The following is a 17,255-nucleotide window of genomic DNA, read 5'->3' on the forward strand; positions in this document are numbered from 1 at the left end:
TCATGTGACACTGAAGACTGGCGTAATGTCTGGTGAAAAATCAGCTTTGCCATCCAAGGAATAAATAGTATTTTAAAATATATTAAAATAGAAAATAGCTATTTAAAATGGTTTTATTTTTTGTATGTATTTTCTGATAAAATAAATGCAGCCTTGGTGTGCATAGGAGTTTCTACTTTTTTCAAAAACAAGAATAAATCATACCTACCCAAAACATTTGAACAATAGTCTCTATATTACTAATCTTTAGAGACTTAACGTACATTATTTTTAGTGAAGAAATAACATTTCACCTTTAAACACCAAACTGCATACACACATCTGACTTGGGTGTTATTGCATCAGCCATTTTATACTAATGATAAGATTGTACAAGCAGCGGTCATGCCCTCGGGAGAGGATTGACTCACACACAACTCTCTCTCTCTCTCTCTCTCTCTCTCTCTCTCTCTCTCTCTCTCGCTCTCTCTTTCAGAACCATGGACAGCTCTAAGCAAGCATCACGATTGGTTGAGAGACATGAGGGATGCATAGAAAGAGAGAGAGTGTGATGGAGCAAGAGAGAGAGAAGAGATCACCAGGGGACGGAGTAAGCAAGCAGTGAGGGCTGGAGGGAAGGAGATCAGACAGCAAAAAAGAATGTAGAGAGACAGAGAGAAAAAAAGAAGGATAGAGGAAATAGAAGAAAAGACAGATGTTATAGCTGTTCTTTTTGCCCACTGACACCCAAGCTGGTGTGTGTGTGTGTGTGTGTGTGTGCTTGTGACAGCAGCCGCAGCGTCAGCAGCAGTAGAGGGAGGATGGATCAAAGAGATTGTAGGACACCATGCATTTAGCTGCCTAACTTCTCTGCACACACACCACAGCCGGCTAAACAAGAACACGCTTATACTATATGCAGCCCACCCCCCATGCGTGTGTGGGGACAGCGCAGATGAGGCAACCACCAAAGGGAGGTGTGGATACTTCCAGAAGTGTTTGGTACAGGGAAAGGACAGCCTTGATGGTCGTAGTCCAGCAGGAGTTGTCGTAGGTGGGGAAGGGTCGGACCGCCGACTGCCACCACCACCACAACCACCTTCGGTTTACTTCAGAGCTCTGGAAATGCCAAAGATGGACATGTCCTTAATCCTTCTCTTCCTCAAGCCAGTGTGTGTTTCCTCCATGCTGCGTTGCTGTCGCCTGGCTTGTCTGTCAGCTGCAGGGGGATTCAATATCGTGTGGTGTTGAGAAACGCACACACTGAACACAGCTGGAGTTCGGGAGAATAGATTCACTGAGACTGTGAGTATAATTATGTGGATGTGTGTCCGTCCAGATGTTTTGCTTTGTCTCATTTCCATCTCATCCTTTTCCTTATTAGTTCTTCATCATCTGTATGACAGCAAGAGTTAAACTGAGCATCAGTGGATCATATGGGATCCAAAACAGAATATTACCCACAATTCCCAGCTTCAGATTCATTCATGATTTAGCCTCCTTTTTTTTCTTTTTTTTTTTTACATTTGTACAGAATGGCATACATCTTTACACAATTTGGAGTGTTCATGTCTTTTTTTTCTGTAGAACATAAATTAAAAATGACCTGTATTTCTGGTCCATACAGTGAAAGTCAATGGGGTTCAATGTTGTTAGAACCCCAGTGTTCTTCAGAATATCTCTTCTTAATAAGAGCTAGTCAGGTTTGGAATGACATGAGGATGAGTAAATGACAAAGCATTTCCATTTTTTGGGTGAACTATCCCTTTTAATGAGTGTGTGCTGTGTGACAATCCCTACATCCAATTGGTTCTTGGTGTATTCTAGTGATTATCTTGTGTTTCAATGATTCTGCATCTACTCACGTTGGGTGTGTTGTGCAGTTTTAAAAGGCTATTTCTTTTCCTCAGTTATGAATTGGTACTATCAATGTAGTGTGGTGCAGAGGAAACCGTGAATTACAGAGTAATGGAATTAATAAGAAAGCAAAGCTCTACTCACCGGGATCCATTGATGTGGTGCTGTGGTCTCGTTGACCTATTTTATGTGTGTGTGTGTGTGTGTGTGTGTGTGTGTGTGTGTGTGTGTGTGTGTGAGAGAGCACCAGCAAATTGGAAATGTGGCATCTTGCCACCTCATCATTACTCTGACAAAGAGATTTAGTGAGGTTTTATTAAAATACATGCGCAAATGGTGATAAAACATAATTGTGAAATATGATCCATCTGTAGCAACTGTCTACAGAGTAGAGGAGACGATTATCATGTTTCATGCTTTCGGCATTATATGAGACACACACACACACACACACACACACACACACACACACACACACACACACACACACACACACACACACACACAAACACACACACACACACACACACACACACACATGGTGGGGATATCATGCCTGCCATTGTAAAGCAGAACTAATGCATCTTCTGCACAGAACTGGGCTCTCAGCATTCTGCATTATGTCAGCATACTAGAATACTGTTGCCTGGAAACCTAGAGTTCCTTCTCCTCACGCTCCAAACGTTTATAGAATACAGCTGTGTGTCCCTGTGGATGTAAGATTGTGAGGGCATCTACTGTATGGACAGGTGTGTGTGTGCATGCTCACATGGGTGTGCACAAAAGTGTGTGAGAGATGGGAAATGGAGGAAAAGCAGATGTGTAGGTGGGATTGTGACTAAGGAAGGGAAGGCACCCTAACCCATGCACATACAACCAGTGTTGGGGTAGTTACTCAAAAATGTAATTAGTTACTAGTTACTTCTGTAAATTGTAATGAGATTACTTTACTAGTTACTGCATTTGAAAAGTAACTTCGCTACTTATTACTTTACTTTTTTAGGGCCCTATAAAATCTGTTTTTAAATTTTTCTGTGTACATTTTACTTCGTTTCCCCAAAAAGTAATATCGTTACTGTAATCCGTTACATTGTAACTCGTTACCCCCAACACTGCATACAACTACGTACAGTGTACAGTGTTTGAAAGCATGTTGGAAAAAAAGTCAGTAGGATGGAGTAAGAGCTGTGATTGGCACATACTGTACTGTTGGGCCAGATGTTACCACTTTTTGCATGTTATGCTAAGAAACTGACTGATCTTACTAGTCTCAATCTATATACTTGGTGGACAAAATTGTCCCTAGAAGTTAGATAGATAGACAGACAGACAGATAAACAGATATGTGGCGAGTGGGGCGGGGCCGAGAGGCGTGGGAACGAGGAGTGAGGCCAGGTGTAGTGATTGGAGATGAGCTACACCTGCGCCCCACTGCCCGTATCGAGTCCCACGTAGGAGATGGAAGGATATAAAACTGGAGTGACGACCGTGAAGGACGAGAGAGGACCAGGCCTGGGACGTTATTTTATGTTTTGGTTTTTATTTGCGCGCACCAGTCGTCCGCGAGGGGCTGGTGCGCCGTTTTGTATTTATTTTGTGATTATTAAAATGTATTTTGATTGTGCGCCGGTTCCCGCCTCCTTCTTCCCGATGAGTAAGAAGTTCATATTGTTACAAGATAGATGGACAGATACCTGTAATAATATATTTTTTGTGTTCCTCATCATCATTTTAAGTAGCTATGTAAATGTGCCAGCTCTTGCCTTTTCCCAGCAGTGAAACATGCTCTTCAGTGTTAAAGGATAACATATTCATATTTAGTGTGTGTGTGTGTGTGTGTGTGTGTGCATACGTCCCACCTGTACCTCCAAAGTTCATTGTTTTTTAATAAAGAGCAAGCTCTCAAGAGGGATGCAAGGACATTGTGTGTGAGACTAAAGTCTTTCTTTCTCGCTCTCTCTCTGTCCATCTTCAAGGCAGTCTCTCTGCTGTACTGAAGGATGGATTCAGGGGAAGACGAGTGCACCCATTTCCTGCAGTACGCGGAGGACAGTGGTCTGAGGGCGTATGACGAGCTGGTTATCCAGAACGCCTCTGACATCGCCAGGGAGAGCGATCGCGTCCGCAACCACACACAGTGGACATACCTCCAGGAGAAAAACCAGAAGAAGAGACGGCAAGAAGAAGCTATCAAGAGGTACACACACACACACTTATTTAAATGCAAATACTGCACATAATAATGATATTGGTTATTACTTTTGTTCATACAAATTTCTATATCTAAGTAAACAGTGCTTGTCCTGCACTTTTTTTTGCTACCTATTACTTCTAATCGGACTTACATTTTTCACCTGGTAGACAATAAAATAGGCAAAAAATATCCCATACACAAACACTGAAGGATATTTTGTGAACTGTGTGTTCTTCAATAAAGACCATAGTAATTAACGGAATATAAAAAAAATTATATAATATTAGTTCACATCTTGTTAATATGTGTAGAATAAGTTTAAGTACTTTATAAGTAATCCTAAGGCCTCCTATTTGGACAAGCTCTTAAAAAATGTGAAGTCTAGTTACTATTACTGTCATATTGTGCTCATACCAGATGTTAAAAGCACGGATATATTAACTAGACTGTTTCATTTATTTAGTATGTTATGCTCTTATTGCATTTATGTGCAAAGAGTGCGAGAGAAAGCCAGGGAGATAAAGGTCAATGGTCCTGAGCTCTAAAAGTCAATGAGGCTGAATATTAGAGAGACAAACACAGAGTCATTGAAAACCTTTGGCATTAAGCTGAGTGTGTGTGAGTGACAGAGAGTAATTTAGAACAGACAGTTCTGCCAGTCTAATAAAAGACAGAACAGACTGACAATAAGGGATGCTTTGATTAGTCTAACAGCAGTCCGAGATGTGTGTAATAATATTCTAGTGCATTTGTATTTCCTTTATTGTTATTTTGACTTCTGTGTGTAGCTAAATTTGGAACAGAAATGCTGTATGCAACCCATTTTACTTCAGTCAAGATGTATTTCAGTCAGGATTCAGATTACAGAATGCAGATGAAATGTAATTAATATAACTCATGAAAGAAGATCAAAACACACACACTTATAAACAGTGACAGTAGGAGGGCCTAAAGTCATATCTCCTCAGCCTGGAGATGGAAAAAACACATGGTCTGTCACCATGGAGACAGAGGGGTGAGTTTCTATGGCAACAGTGGGCTTGGCCCTTGTCTCCCTCTAGTCTCTAAATTTAGACTGTTAGCCCCTGAGGACGCATGCATACACTCCCTTAAAACACACACGACAAAAGGCAGGTTTGGATGTGTCACTCAGTTGTTATCACACACATAGATACACACACTAGAGAAGCCTGGCCAATGGAAAATCTGGACCTGATGACCTTAAAGGGACTACATGATACAATAAATCCTGTTATAACTCACCTCACTCTCATGTATGACTGTGTATACATGTCGATGAGGTTTAAACTGAATTTGAATATGATTGGATTGGGAAATGAATATGAAATTAAAAATCACAAATATTCTATAATACACCAATATTTGTTGCTCTGTATACAGAAATATAATACACAGAGATATAAGTAGGTTTTATAAGTTGTTTTATAACATACTTCAATTAAGGCAAACAAACTTTCTATGTTGTGTTGGTAAAACAGGTTGGTGAATCTCACTAAGAAATGTGCAGGTTATATTTCACCCTGAAAATAATTTGAAAATGATAATAGATTATATTCTACTAGGACTGTTTTTTTTTTTTTTTTTAGATTATTTTTTAGAACATTAGCACAACAATGTTTATGCCTGTACAATTCTTATGTCTTATAAAATAAATAAATAAATAAATAAATAAATAATAATAAAATATTAAATATATATTTTTATATAAAAAAACTATAACAAATACTATAAAATACAAAATAATGCTAAAACATTAACTTGACAACTATGAAAAATCAGAACACTATTCACATTCAATGAGAATGGTCTTTGTTATACATAACAGTAGGCTAGTGAGAATCGGGGGAGGGGTGAATATGCTCAACTGTCATGAAAATAAGGTCATAATGAAATGTACAGTTTAGAATTCACCATGAAAATGATCTGAAAATAATAAGACGTCTTATTTTGCATAAAGAAAATAAAGTACATTTTAAGACCATTAAGCATTTTCTTCAATGCAGCATTGTTTTTAGAACACTAACATAACAATTTTCATGTCATTACTGTAATACAGTAATGAAAATCTTTCTGTCAAGATGCTTTTTCATTTTTGTAAACTCATAAAAATAAATGAATAATAATACAAAAAATACAAATAATATTAAATATCATAAAATGCAAAGAAAAAAAAAAACTTTTGTTCAATTTAAAGTTGAACTTTTGCATTCTACACATGTTTTGCATTACAGTAATAAAGCATTAATTTTTCACATAACATTAGGCTAATGACAGCCGTGAAAGAGGGTCTTGCTTAACTGTCATTAAAATATTCAAAATGCAATGTCTCACTGGTTCTAAAAATCAAAAGCTTCATTTTCATTGTGGTAAATACAATCAATCCATTGATTGATTAATTAATTATTTAACTTTTAATATTGGGATAAAAAAAATAACCTGCACATTTCTTGTCAGTTAGATTCATTCTAGTAGTGTGTGTTTGTGTACATGGTGCATCACAACTGTATAGGAGAAAGAGGAAGTGAAATGTCTAACGCAGCTTTCAGATATTAATGACAATTCATATTCAATAATTTGCCTGGAAATAGTCTTGACATGGTTGCGATAGCAGCAGCCAGAAGCCCTGAAAGCAATTTGGTGTTGAATGAAAACTGCAGTCAATTGTATCGTCTATGCTGACATCAGCCACTATGACCTGATGTCAACATCAACAACAAAACCAAAGGGAAATGCTACAGAAAGGCGGTGTTTGGGGCATTGACATATACGTGAAGGTCAAGGAAAGGCCACTTTGATTAGTGCATTACCTTTGTGGACAGAGTGCACGTGTTAAACTGATTCAGTCACATGAATCCAGAAAGTTATCTCTGGGTGAAAACTCAAGAAAACACAGAGAAAAAAAGGTGAAAGGGTTGAAAAGGTAGACAGAGACTGACAAAAAATATTTAAAAATGATTAAAAGCAATCGCAAGGATGAAAGCTTGAGAGATTGATGATTTAGAGGAGGGCCAATGGGTGTAAACCGCTGGACAGGCAAAGAAGTTTATTTACTGAGTTCTGATCAATACAGACAGAAATAACACATCAGTGCTGCACACACACACACACACACGCGCGCGCGCGCGCGCGCGCGCACACACACACACACACACACACACACACACACACACACACACACACACACACACACACACACACACACACGTATAGACAGCATATACAGAGCAGCTTCAGGCACACCTGCATCTCTCCCTCCACTGAGATTAGTTTGTGTTTGAAACAAACAGATTTAGTACAAAACTGTCAATTCTGTAAGTGGATGCATGTATGTGTGTACAGTATTTCACATTCATAGTAGTGTGTTAAATTAATGCATCCTCTGTATCTAAGTATATATGCAAACACTGCTAACTAAATGTTAGCCACTTTTAGAAATAGTTCACCCAAACATATACATTTTCTGAAAATATCACTCTCAGGCCATCGAAGATGCAGATGAGTTTGTTCATCCAAACGTTTGTAGAAATTTAACATTGCCATCACTTGCTCACCAATGGATCATCTGCAGTGAATGGCTGTCACGAGAATGAGAGTCCAAATATCTGATAAAAACACCACAATAATCCACAAGTAATTCATAATTTAACATCTTGTTACACAAAAATGTGTGTTTGTAAGAAACAAATCTATCACTAAGATGGATTCAAACCATTATGGATAGACAGTCCTCTATTCATAATTTGGTTTCTCCAGCAAAAAAAAAAAGTTATTTTTTTTTAAACTGTTATAAACAAATATGTCAGTGGATTCTGATATGAGAGATCAACAGGACTGGAGGAAGCGTTATTATGGATTATGGACTCGTATGCCAGAAGCGACGGTTTAAAGTTGAAATGACTTGAAGGATTTGTTTATTAGAAATAGACATCTTTTCAATTCACAAGATGTTAACTGATTGACTGGAGTCGTGTGAATTATTATCATACGCCACCCATTCACTGCAGAGGATCCATTGGTGAGTAAGTGGTGTAATGTTAAATTTCTCCAAATCTGTTCTAAAGAAGAAACAAACTCAAAAGGTGAGTACATTTTCAGCAAAATGTCCTTTTTTGGGTGAACTATTCCTTTATACCCTTTAGCTATGGAAACCCAAGCTTTGCCCTTCTGACTGCTATTCTTATGACCTTTTCTGTCAAGAAAGTGACTTTCCATATCCATCTATTGACTTAAATTGAGCTAATGATATTTTATATCTCCTAACCATTAAAACCCTCACACAAACCTTTCAGCATTTTTCATTAAGACATTATTTATAATGTTTATTAAAATATTATCCTTGTGTGGGCCATTAGCTGTTCCCACAATTTAAGTGATTTCAGGATTTACTACCTTTAAGTGGGACATTTGCTACACATAACGCAGGCGAAACCTGACACACGCACACACACACACACAGTCACCAAACTAGTCAGCATAAACTAGGCTATGCTGGTCTAAGCAGGTCTTTTCAGCAGGAATAGTAAGCACTACACTTCTATGCTAATGTGAACATCCATCACTTAAGTGATTGAGTCACCATAATGATCTAGTCTCTTAAAGAGCCAGTAAGATGAAAATTCTAAGCTTCCTATCACTATTTATAAGTCCTGTACATTAGGTTTAAATCCATCCAAGGTTAAAAAACATTGTCATTTTGTCAAAATATCATTTTAAAATTACCTCAATTTTCAGAGATCCCCAAACAGTTCGCGCGAAGCTGTTCAAAAGATTCAGTTTCCTTAAACCCCACCTTTCGGTAGCATACTGTGTTCTGATTGGTCAACCAACATAAGCAGTTTGGATTGGTTGTTCCGAACACACCTCCACGGTTAACTATGCGTTAGCATCTGTTTGGGGTGAATTATGTCTTATTCCTCTCATCGCGAAGCAAACAGTAAAATAAAAAACTTGAACAGTCTCGCTGCTTTTTCTTCTGTGTGGGTGTATTCAAGCCGCACGCTTCAGTTTGAATCTGAATAGCGCGTTCAGCGCGGGGGCGTGGTCACATTGGATATAACGAAGGGAGACATGAAAAACAGACATCGCGTTGTTTTCATATGGATTACTTTATCACAGAATATTTTCGTTAGTTTTAAAGTAGACATGTCAAGCTTTCTATAGATATCTCTCTCATGTCTCTTCGTTGAGTATTCATGGAGTTACACTTCATTTTAATGACGTGTTTGTAAATGAAGATCAGCGCAGACAAAGGCTGCAGACAGCACACATACTGATAAGACGCTCGGGAGAAAACAGACACATAACTTCATAATCATACTTCAAGTTGTGATTCGGAGATGCTCGTTGCTCTAAATAAAGTTGGTAATGAACCATCTTTTATGGCCAAACGCTTTGAAAATCCCACCTTGTACTCACCGAGATTAGAAAAGCAGTCATCAGTGAAATGTTGTGAACACAACAAAAGGGATTTGTTGTACTGCTCTGGTATTGTGGTGAAAATGAATTTTAGCCATTGGTTCTTCTGATCTTCATTCTTTGGCAGTGAAAAAAAAAAAAAAGGTCTCCTCGACATGATGCTCTCACACCAACCAGGGCTGCGTTTCCCAAAAGCATCGTAAGCCTAAGTTGATCGTAAAAACGATCGTACGATTGATCTTAATATTACGGTCTGTTTCCCAAAAGCATCGTAGCTTAAGTAGCACTTGAAAATCTTCGTAGATCTACGAGTGCTCTGGAGTAATCGTACATCCCCAAGTGCATTGTAAGAAGACAGATTTATGAGGACACCTGCAGGACAACCGGCAGATTACACTTTTATCTAGATTTAACACACTGCAACGCCAGTAATATAATAATATTTTGATTGTACTTTATTGTACACTTTATTGTACTCCTTTATTGTTTACATGAATTTATAAATGAAATAAATAAAAAGGGGAAAACAAGATGAAAAAAAAACACATCTTTGTTTTTCTCTATCTCCTCTAAGAGGACATTAATTTCATCCTTTTGAAAGGTATCTTTTTTTTTTTTTTTTTTTTTCAGCCATTTTGTCAGTGTCTCCGCCTGTATGTAGGTGCTTTATATAGACTTGATTGTATTGATTGGTAATCCAAAACAGATGACAATTATTAGGTTAAACGTTCAGAATACGATTCCATATAAGGTTACATTTTAGCACTTCGCGAATGGACAGCGACTCCTAAGTAGCACGTAGAGCGCGTTCTCGCACGTTCATGTTAAGTGCATTTTTGGGAAACGCTCGTGGAATTGCTGCGAGCGTTCGTAAGTTTGCACGTAGAAAACGCTCTTAAGAGCTAAGATACATCGTTATCGGGAAACCCGGCCCAGAGCGTCTGTGTGTGGGGGGTGGGGCAGGTCAGAGATCCGTTTCTCCCAACACGGTAGGCGGAGATTATTATGCAAAGTGCTCCTAGTGACGTACATAGAGATGGGCAAACGATTTGAAATCTATAACGACTCGTTTCAGCGATTCTGAGTCGACTCCTTACTTTAGAAGCCAATAACTTAATAACTAAATCGTGTACTTTTTGGTTTAATTATTTGCACATTGTTTACACTGATGAACAGCTACATCATACACTGTAATACAGGTAATTTTTGATTTCCCATCTGTGTGGCTCTTTAATGAAATGATGACACATTACAGTCCAGGGGGGGAAAGGAGGGATGTGGAGGCTTTTAAGACCGGGAGGGTTTTTTTTTTCAGTCTTTCTGAAATACAAAATAGTGACAGGTTTACACAGGGGTCTGTAAGATTTTATAAGTGTTATAGAAATCTCTCATGGTCACCAAGGCTTGCATTTATTTGATCAAAAATACAGTAAAAACAGTAAGAATTCAAATGAACAGTTTTCTTGATAAATATATTTTCAAATGTAATTTATTCCTGTGATACAAAGCTGGATTTTCAACATCATTACTTCAGTGTCACTTAATCCTACATAAACCATTGTAATATCCTGATTTTCTGCTCAAAAAAAAAAACATTTCTCATGATTATCAATGTTGAAAGCAGTTGGGCTGTTTGTAGAAAGCCTGCTGCATCTTTTATCAGTACTCTCTGAGAAATAGACATTTCAAAAGAAACTAGAAATCTTTTGTAATATGTAAAAGCCTTTACTGTCACCTTTGATCAATTTAACGAATTCTTAATTCAATAAAAGAATACACTTTTTAATCTTTTGACCGGTAGGACATGGACAAAGTAAAATTTAGAAGACATACAGTAGGTAAAACGCCATCCTTTATGACATTTTATGGCTTTTTTTCAACATTTGCTGGTGATTTAGTCTTTCATCCGAAGCCTCAACTAGATTTTCTGTCTTGGACATTAAAGTTTTAATTGTTTCATCACATTACTCAGCATACGAAAAAGTAAAATGAGTGACAGATTGGCCATTTGGTAATATTATTTTCCTCCAAAAATGTCAGAGTGAAAAGAGAAAGGAAAGGAAAAACAATGGCTGGTCACTCAAGACAGTGTGAAGTGTGAGAGGGAAGGAAAAACTGCAGACAATACAAGAAAGACAAGACGGATGACAAAACACATGGATGAAAGGATGCAAGGAGAGAAGCAGAGAGCCGTGTGGAGAGATGAGGGATGCTGGTGCAGCGAGACAGACTCTCAATCATTCTTTATGAAGCACCACAGCACCACACCCTCTGCTCTGATTACATACACACAATATGTGTGTGTGTTTTGTGAGTGGATGAATGGTTACTTAAAACCAACATGAGTAAATCCTGTCTGTTCTTTAGTATGATTAGTTTTCCTCCAACAGTATATGCGGTTCATAGACAGGTGCGAGTGTAATACTTTGTGAAATTCTATCTTCAGGATTGGCGAGGATGTGGCCCGTGTGAAAGAAGGAGGGGGTTACGCAGGCAAACACTTTCGTATGGGCTTCATGACGATGCCGGCACCTCAGGACCGTGTTCCTTCTTCCTGTGGGCCAGGATTCACCGTGCGCTCGCAGTCTCTGCACTCGGTGGGAGGGGGAGAGGAGGAGGAAGGGAGTCCCACCTCGAGAAAACAGCCCCCGCCTAAACCCAGACGAGATCCCAACACCAAACTCAGCACCTCCTCTGAGACCGTCAACACTGTGCTCAGCACTGGGAAGAGCGGGACGGAAACAGAGAAGTGTGACGGTAAATATGTGTGTGCACGCAATACGCAATACACTAATGCTTTTAGCTACTGTAGGCAGACTTGATTTTGTGTTTGACATGTGTCAGAACATAATTCAGAATGCAATGCAAGTATGACTCAAAAAACATGGTAATACCATGGTACTGTACCCCCCCCCCCCCAAAAAAAAGATACTTTTGCTACTTTTTTGTTAGTGAGGTGATCACTCTCCTCTCCTGCTCTTTCACTCTCAGTTGATCATATAAGTGACCATAACTGACCCTATAAACCACAGTAATATTGTGAAATACTACAATATAGAATAGCTGTTTTCTATTTTAATAAATTTTTTTATTTTATTTTTCTGAAATATCATTATGATTATATATTATATATTAACAGAAAACTGTTGCAGTATTTTAAATGATAATAATCACAAAATATACCTTTCTGTAAGATATATTAAAATAGAAAAAGGGCAGTTTTAAATTGTAATATTTTACAATGATATTTAATAATATTAGCATGATAACTTGAATAGTCAGCTTTAAGAAATTAGATAAAAAAGCTTAAAATATATAAAATACATTTAACATTCTCTTTTTCAATATATTATAAAGAAAGTGAATAAGTTATTTACTCCTATGAGAGTAAAGCTGAGTTTTTAGCACATTATAATCACATTATCCTTTAGAAATCATTCTATTATGCTGATTTGGTGCTCAAGAAAAAAAAAAGTATGATTAATATTGGAGAGATGTAAATGGAGAATAAAACAAGTGCTTCAAGGGGAGCTGTAACATAGCCGTGTATTTATAGCCTAATAAAATATATTCAAACCAAATTAATTTACTGTTAGTATTAGTGTAGGCCTACTTTGTTATTATAATTAATACATTACAAAAACACTGTAAAAAAATAAATAATTCACTTCATAAAATGGTCATCTGATCCCACATGTATCATTACATCTACTACTACCATCACTTGGATTACAGCATCACACACCTTTATGTTGAAAGTGATTTTTCTCCACTGAGGGAGAGGAAGGCGCAAAATTTGTTTGACAAATACACTATAGCAGTAATATTGTTAAACTGATTGGCAAAAAAAGAGCCAATCAATGATCAGTATAAGTGATCGAGTCATTGCAGCCGCCGCAAAGACCCTTTAAGGCACGTAATTTCGTGCATTCAAGTGCAGCTTTGAATGGGGAAACATTCAAATTAAATTTCCAAAAGTTCGCCAAGCTTATGATTAAATTTCATATTTGAAATCACCAATGAAATCTGACAACAACTGGCTAATAAATGCTATTTCTTTTGGTCAAATAACATAAAAAAAAGCTTATTTTTCATGCGCAGTCCTAAGCGTGCCTCTCAGAATGCTGAATGTTTCTATAGCAACTGGGACTTTAAGGGCCTTTGATTAATATTAGGGCACTACAGTAGACATGGTGCAAAAATAATCATTTCTGCTGCGAAGAGAAAATGGTAAACAGTCGTTGTTCATTTGAAATCAGTTGTATTGGACTTAATTAATGAATTACCCTCCTCCATCCCCAGCTCCTCCTCTCCTCCAGGCAGGATTCGGCCTTCTGATTCCCCTTTGAATCAGAATAATTTCTAAAATGTGTACATTAAATTATTGAACATTAATGATATCTGCATTACATTTGTGTTGGTTCTTTTCTGTTTGCCCTAGGGGGGTTATCATTGCTTTCCCTGCTCTTATCCATGTTAGGCTGCATGAATGTGCAGGTAGTTCTTGCCCAGAACATTACCATACCGCCAATCCAAACTGTATGCTAATCGTCAATCATCTTTGACAAAAGTGGTCCTGACAGAATTTGAATTTTTACTATTGTGAAATAATAAAACAACATGCATTTCTTCTATTAAAATAAACACACACACACAAACACACACACACGTACATCAGACACACGTACGTCACAAGCCTCTAAAAAATGGCATCTCTTATTCTTTCCCTCTACATCACTGTTGTATACAAATCTCCTCTTTTCTGCCATCCGTTTCAAGCATGCCTTTTTCACATGGATCATTACACATGCAACACTTCCTTTGAGCTAAACACACACACACACACACACACACACACACAAATACATATTATTTCTATATCACAAATGTAAAATCACCAATAATCGGGTTAACATTGCATGCATATTAATAAAAAACACTTGAAACAGATATTGAAAAATGTGCATTCACCTAGAGCTGAAATAAAAAACAAACAAATTGAAAGGTAGATGTCATTAGGTCAATGTAAACATACAGATAAATGCTATAAAAATGCTCCATATTAATTAAGAACTGATCTGAATATTTGCTGTTATTAATTTCTGAATATTTGGATTTAAGTGCACCCACTTAGTGTCTATGACGGTTTGACAGTTATGGTTCTGTCTGAGGCAAGCAATAGCATTACCAAGGTGGCTATCGAGTGGACTGACTTGCTTTGAGAAGGCCCTGATACACACTTAACAGCAACATTGCACACTTGTACACTTGCAATGAGTCAGTGTCAGACAGTGCAGTCTTTGTACATAATGGAAAATGCCTCACAGATAGAAAGGTCACCACACATATATTCACTTTTACAGACGCCTGTAAATATACCCAAGTATCTTTCTAGGAACAGGTGACATCAACTCTTCAACCTCCTCTGACTTGGCAGGAAACTTGAGTTGTGCATTGCATTCACAACATGCACACAAAGATGTAAAACCCTGTTCCACTTTGAATTAAAGTCAGAGCAAATCATGTATACACTCTCAGAAAAAAGGTACAACATTTCTGCTGGGCGCATGCCTTTCAAAACCTACTAATATGTACACCTTAGGGGTAAATGAGATGTACCTTTTAGCTTTTTATACCTTGCAAATTACATATTTCTAATACAAGCTTAAAACAAAATGTGCTGGTCTAGGCGGTTTAATATTATAAAGTGAACAAATGCCTCAGAGTCCTTTAATATCACACACACACACACACACACACAAATTTCCACGCACATTAGTCTTCCTTTAACCCTTAACTTGATCTTTACTTATCTCACTCAGAGAGCTGAGCTCATTTAAAGTGCTTTTCTTTCAAATCTAAAGCAGAAGCACACATTACAACATATCTAATCCCACTCCAACACTTGACCTCATTTTACAATGTTGCAACCTCATTTAAGTACATTAACCCTAAAAACATCAACGGGCTCTTTGCAGTGAAATTTGAAATGCAGCCAACCTCACTGTACTATATCCAGCAAATCAAACCTTTTATTATATTCAACTTCCAACACATACAATATACAACCCCATTTTCTATTCATTTTTAAAGAGCATTATTCTCACCAAAGCTGAATTTATTTGATCAAATATATATCAAATATAAATATTTTAAAATTTAATTTATTCCTGTCATGGAAAAGCTGCATTTTCAGCATCATTACTCCAGTGTTCAGTGTCACATGATCCTTCAGAAATCATATGCTGATTTGATGTTCAGGAAACATTTCTTATTTTTATCAGCATTTAAAACAGTTTTTTTTGTGGAAATTGTGATACATATTTTACAGGATTATATGATAAAGTTATAGCACTAATGCAATAGACAGTTTTTGATTAATTGAAGGCATCCTTGCTGAATAAAAGTATAAATTTCTTAAAAAATAAATACATTAAGTGTTCAAGAATATATTCAATAGAATATACACACATGCATGCACACACAAATTTATTTTGTAATGCTTTATCCAAAACGGCTTAAAGTTATATTAAATGGAACACCCTACCACTTCAAACACATATGTGACCCTGGACCACAAAACCAGTCTTAAGTTGCCGGGGTTTATTTTTAGTGATAGCCAAAAAAAAAAAACAAAAAAAAACATATCATGTTCCATTTAGATATTTAGTACATTTCCTATTGTAAATATATCAAAACTTAATTTTTGATTAGTAATATAGCTAGGAATTCATTTGCACAAATTCAGAGGCGATTTTCCAAGCATTTAGATTTTTTTGCTCCCTCAGTTTCCAGATTTTCAAATAGTTGTATCTCGGCCAAATATGGTCCGATCCTAATAAACCATACATTAATGGAAAGCTTGTATACATACATATACATCTCAATTTTGAAAAATATACACTTAAGACTGGTTCTGTGGTCCAGGGTCACAAATAAACCTCTTTCTGACAATCTGTTCTGCTTTCAGATCATACCCTGAGTATATATTTCAAATCATCCTCAAAGACCTGCCCAATTTTTTCAGAACCTTCTGAATTTATACATTCATGCTATAGAAACAGAATTGCTTTTCTACTCTTAATGTGGTACAAAGATAGTATCAGATTGTAAAACCATGGTAATGACTGGCTACCATGCTAAATTACCATACTATGCATAAGATACTTCAAAGTCTACTAGGGAATTATCATGCTAAATGTCCAAAAATATGGAATAACCATAATACATGTACAAAATTAGGGTAATACCATGTTCTTTACATACATTTGTTCATAGCCCACTTTTTCCTCGATATGACTCCTCTTACAAAAAAGCTATGGTGGGACGATGGTACACTGATGCTACATAATCATAATCATGCTATGTTAACACAAAAGTGCTTTAATTCAACCAAAACCACGGGATTACAACTGCATATGTCCAGAAAACATTATAGAAAATCTGTTCTCCAACTTTTCTTTATTCTTTACTTTCTGCTTTTACTGTTTATTTTTACTGGTACCATGGTACTTTGATATTTACCATAGTACTGATTGACTACTATGCTCACATACCATGATATGTAGGTACTTCAAACAATACAGCTTAATTACTATGGTAAATGTGCAAAAAAAAACATGGAATAACCATGGTGCATGTACAAAACCATGGTTCTTTAAATATATTTCCTCCATATGATTCCTCTAACAAAAATACTATGGTACCATGGTATACTGATAGTATCAGATGGTAACCATGGTACTTTCATATATAGCATATGATTAATATATTTATATTTACATGGTAC

At 36.9% G+C, this 17,255-nt stretch overlaps 1 protein-coding gene across 3 annotated transcripts in view; it reads left to right on the plus strand.

Moving 5' to 3' along the window:
- Positions 1-336: 336 nt before the first annotated feature.
- LOC113058633 (neuronal tyrosine-phosphorylated phosphoinositide-3-kinase adapter 2-like) overlaps positions 337-17,255 on the plus strand; it is a 33,838-nt gene continuing 16,919 nt past the window's right edge. The window contains exons 1-3 of one of the 3 annotated variants that reach the window (XM_026226710.1): positions 337-1,284; positions 3,813-4,033; positions 11,913-12,223. In XM_026226710.1, coding sequence (XP_026082495.1) covers positions 3,837-4,033; positions 11,913-12,223 — 508 coding nt within the window. In that variant the 5' untranslated portion in view covers positions 337-1,284; positions 3,813-3,836. The remainder of the gene's footprint in view (positions 1,285-3,812; positions 4,034-11,912; positions 12,224-17,255) is intronic. The other 2 variants (XM_026226712.1, XM_026226711.1) reach the window with 2 other exon arrangements.

This window comes from Carassius auratus, chromosome 40 (genome assembly GCF_003368295.1).
Source record: "Carassius auratus strain Wakin chromosome 40, ASM336829v1, whole genome shotgun sequence".
In the NCBI taxonomy this organism is placed as follows: domain Eukaryota; kingdom Metazoa; phylum Chordata; class Actinopteri; order Cypriniformes; family Cyprinidae; genus Carassius; species Carassius auratus.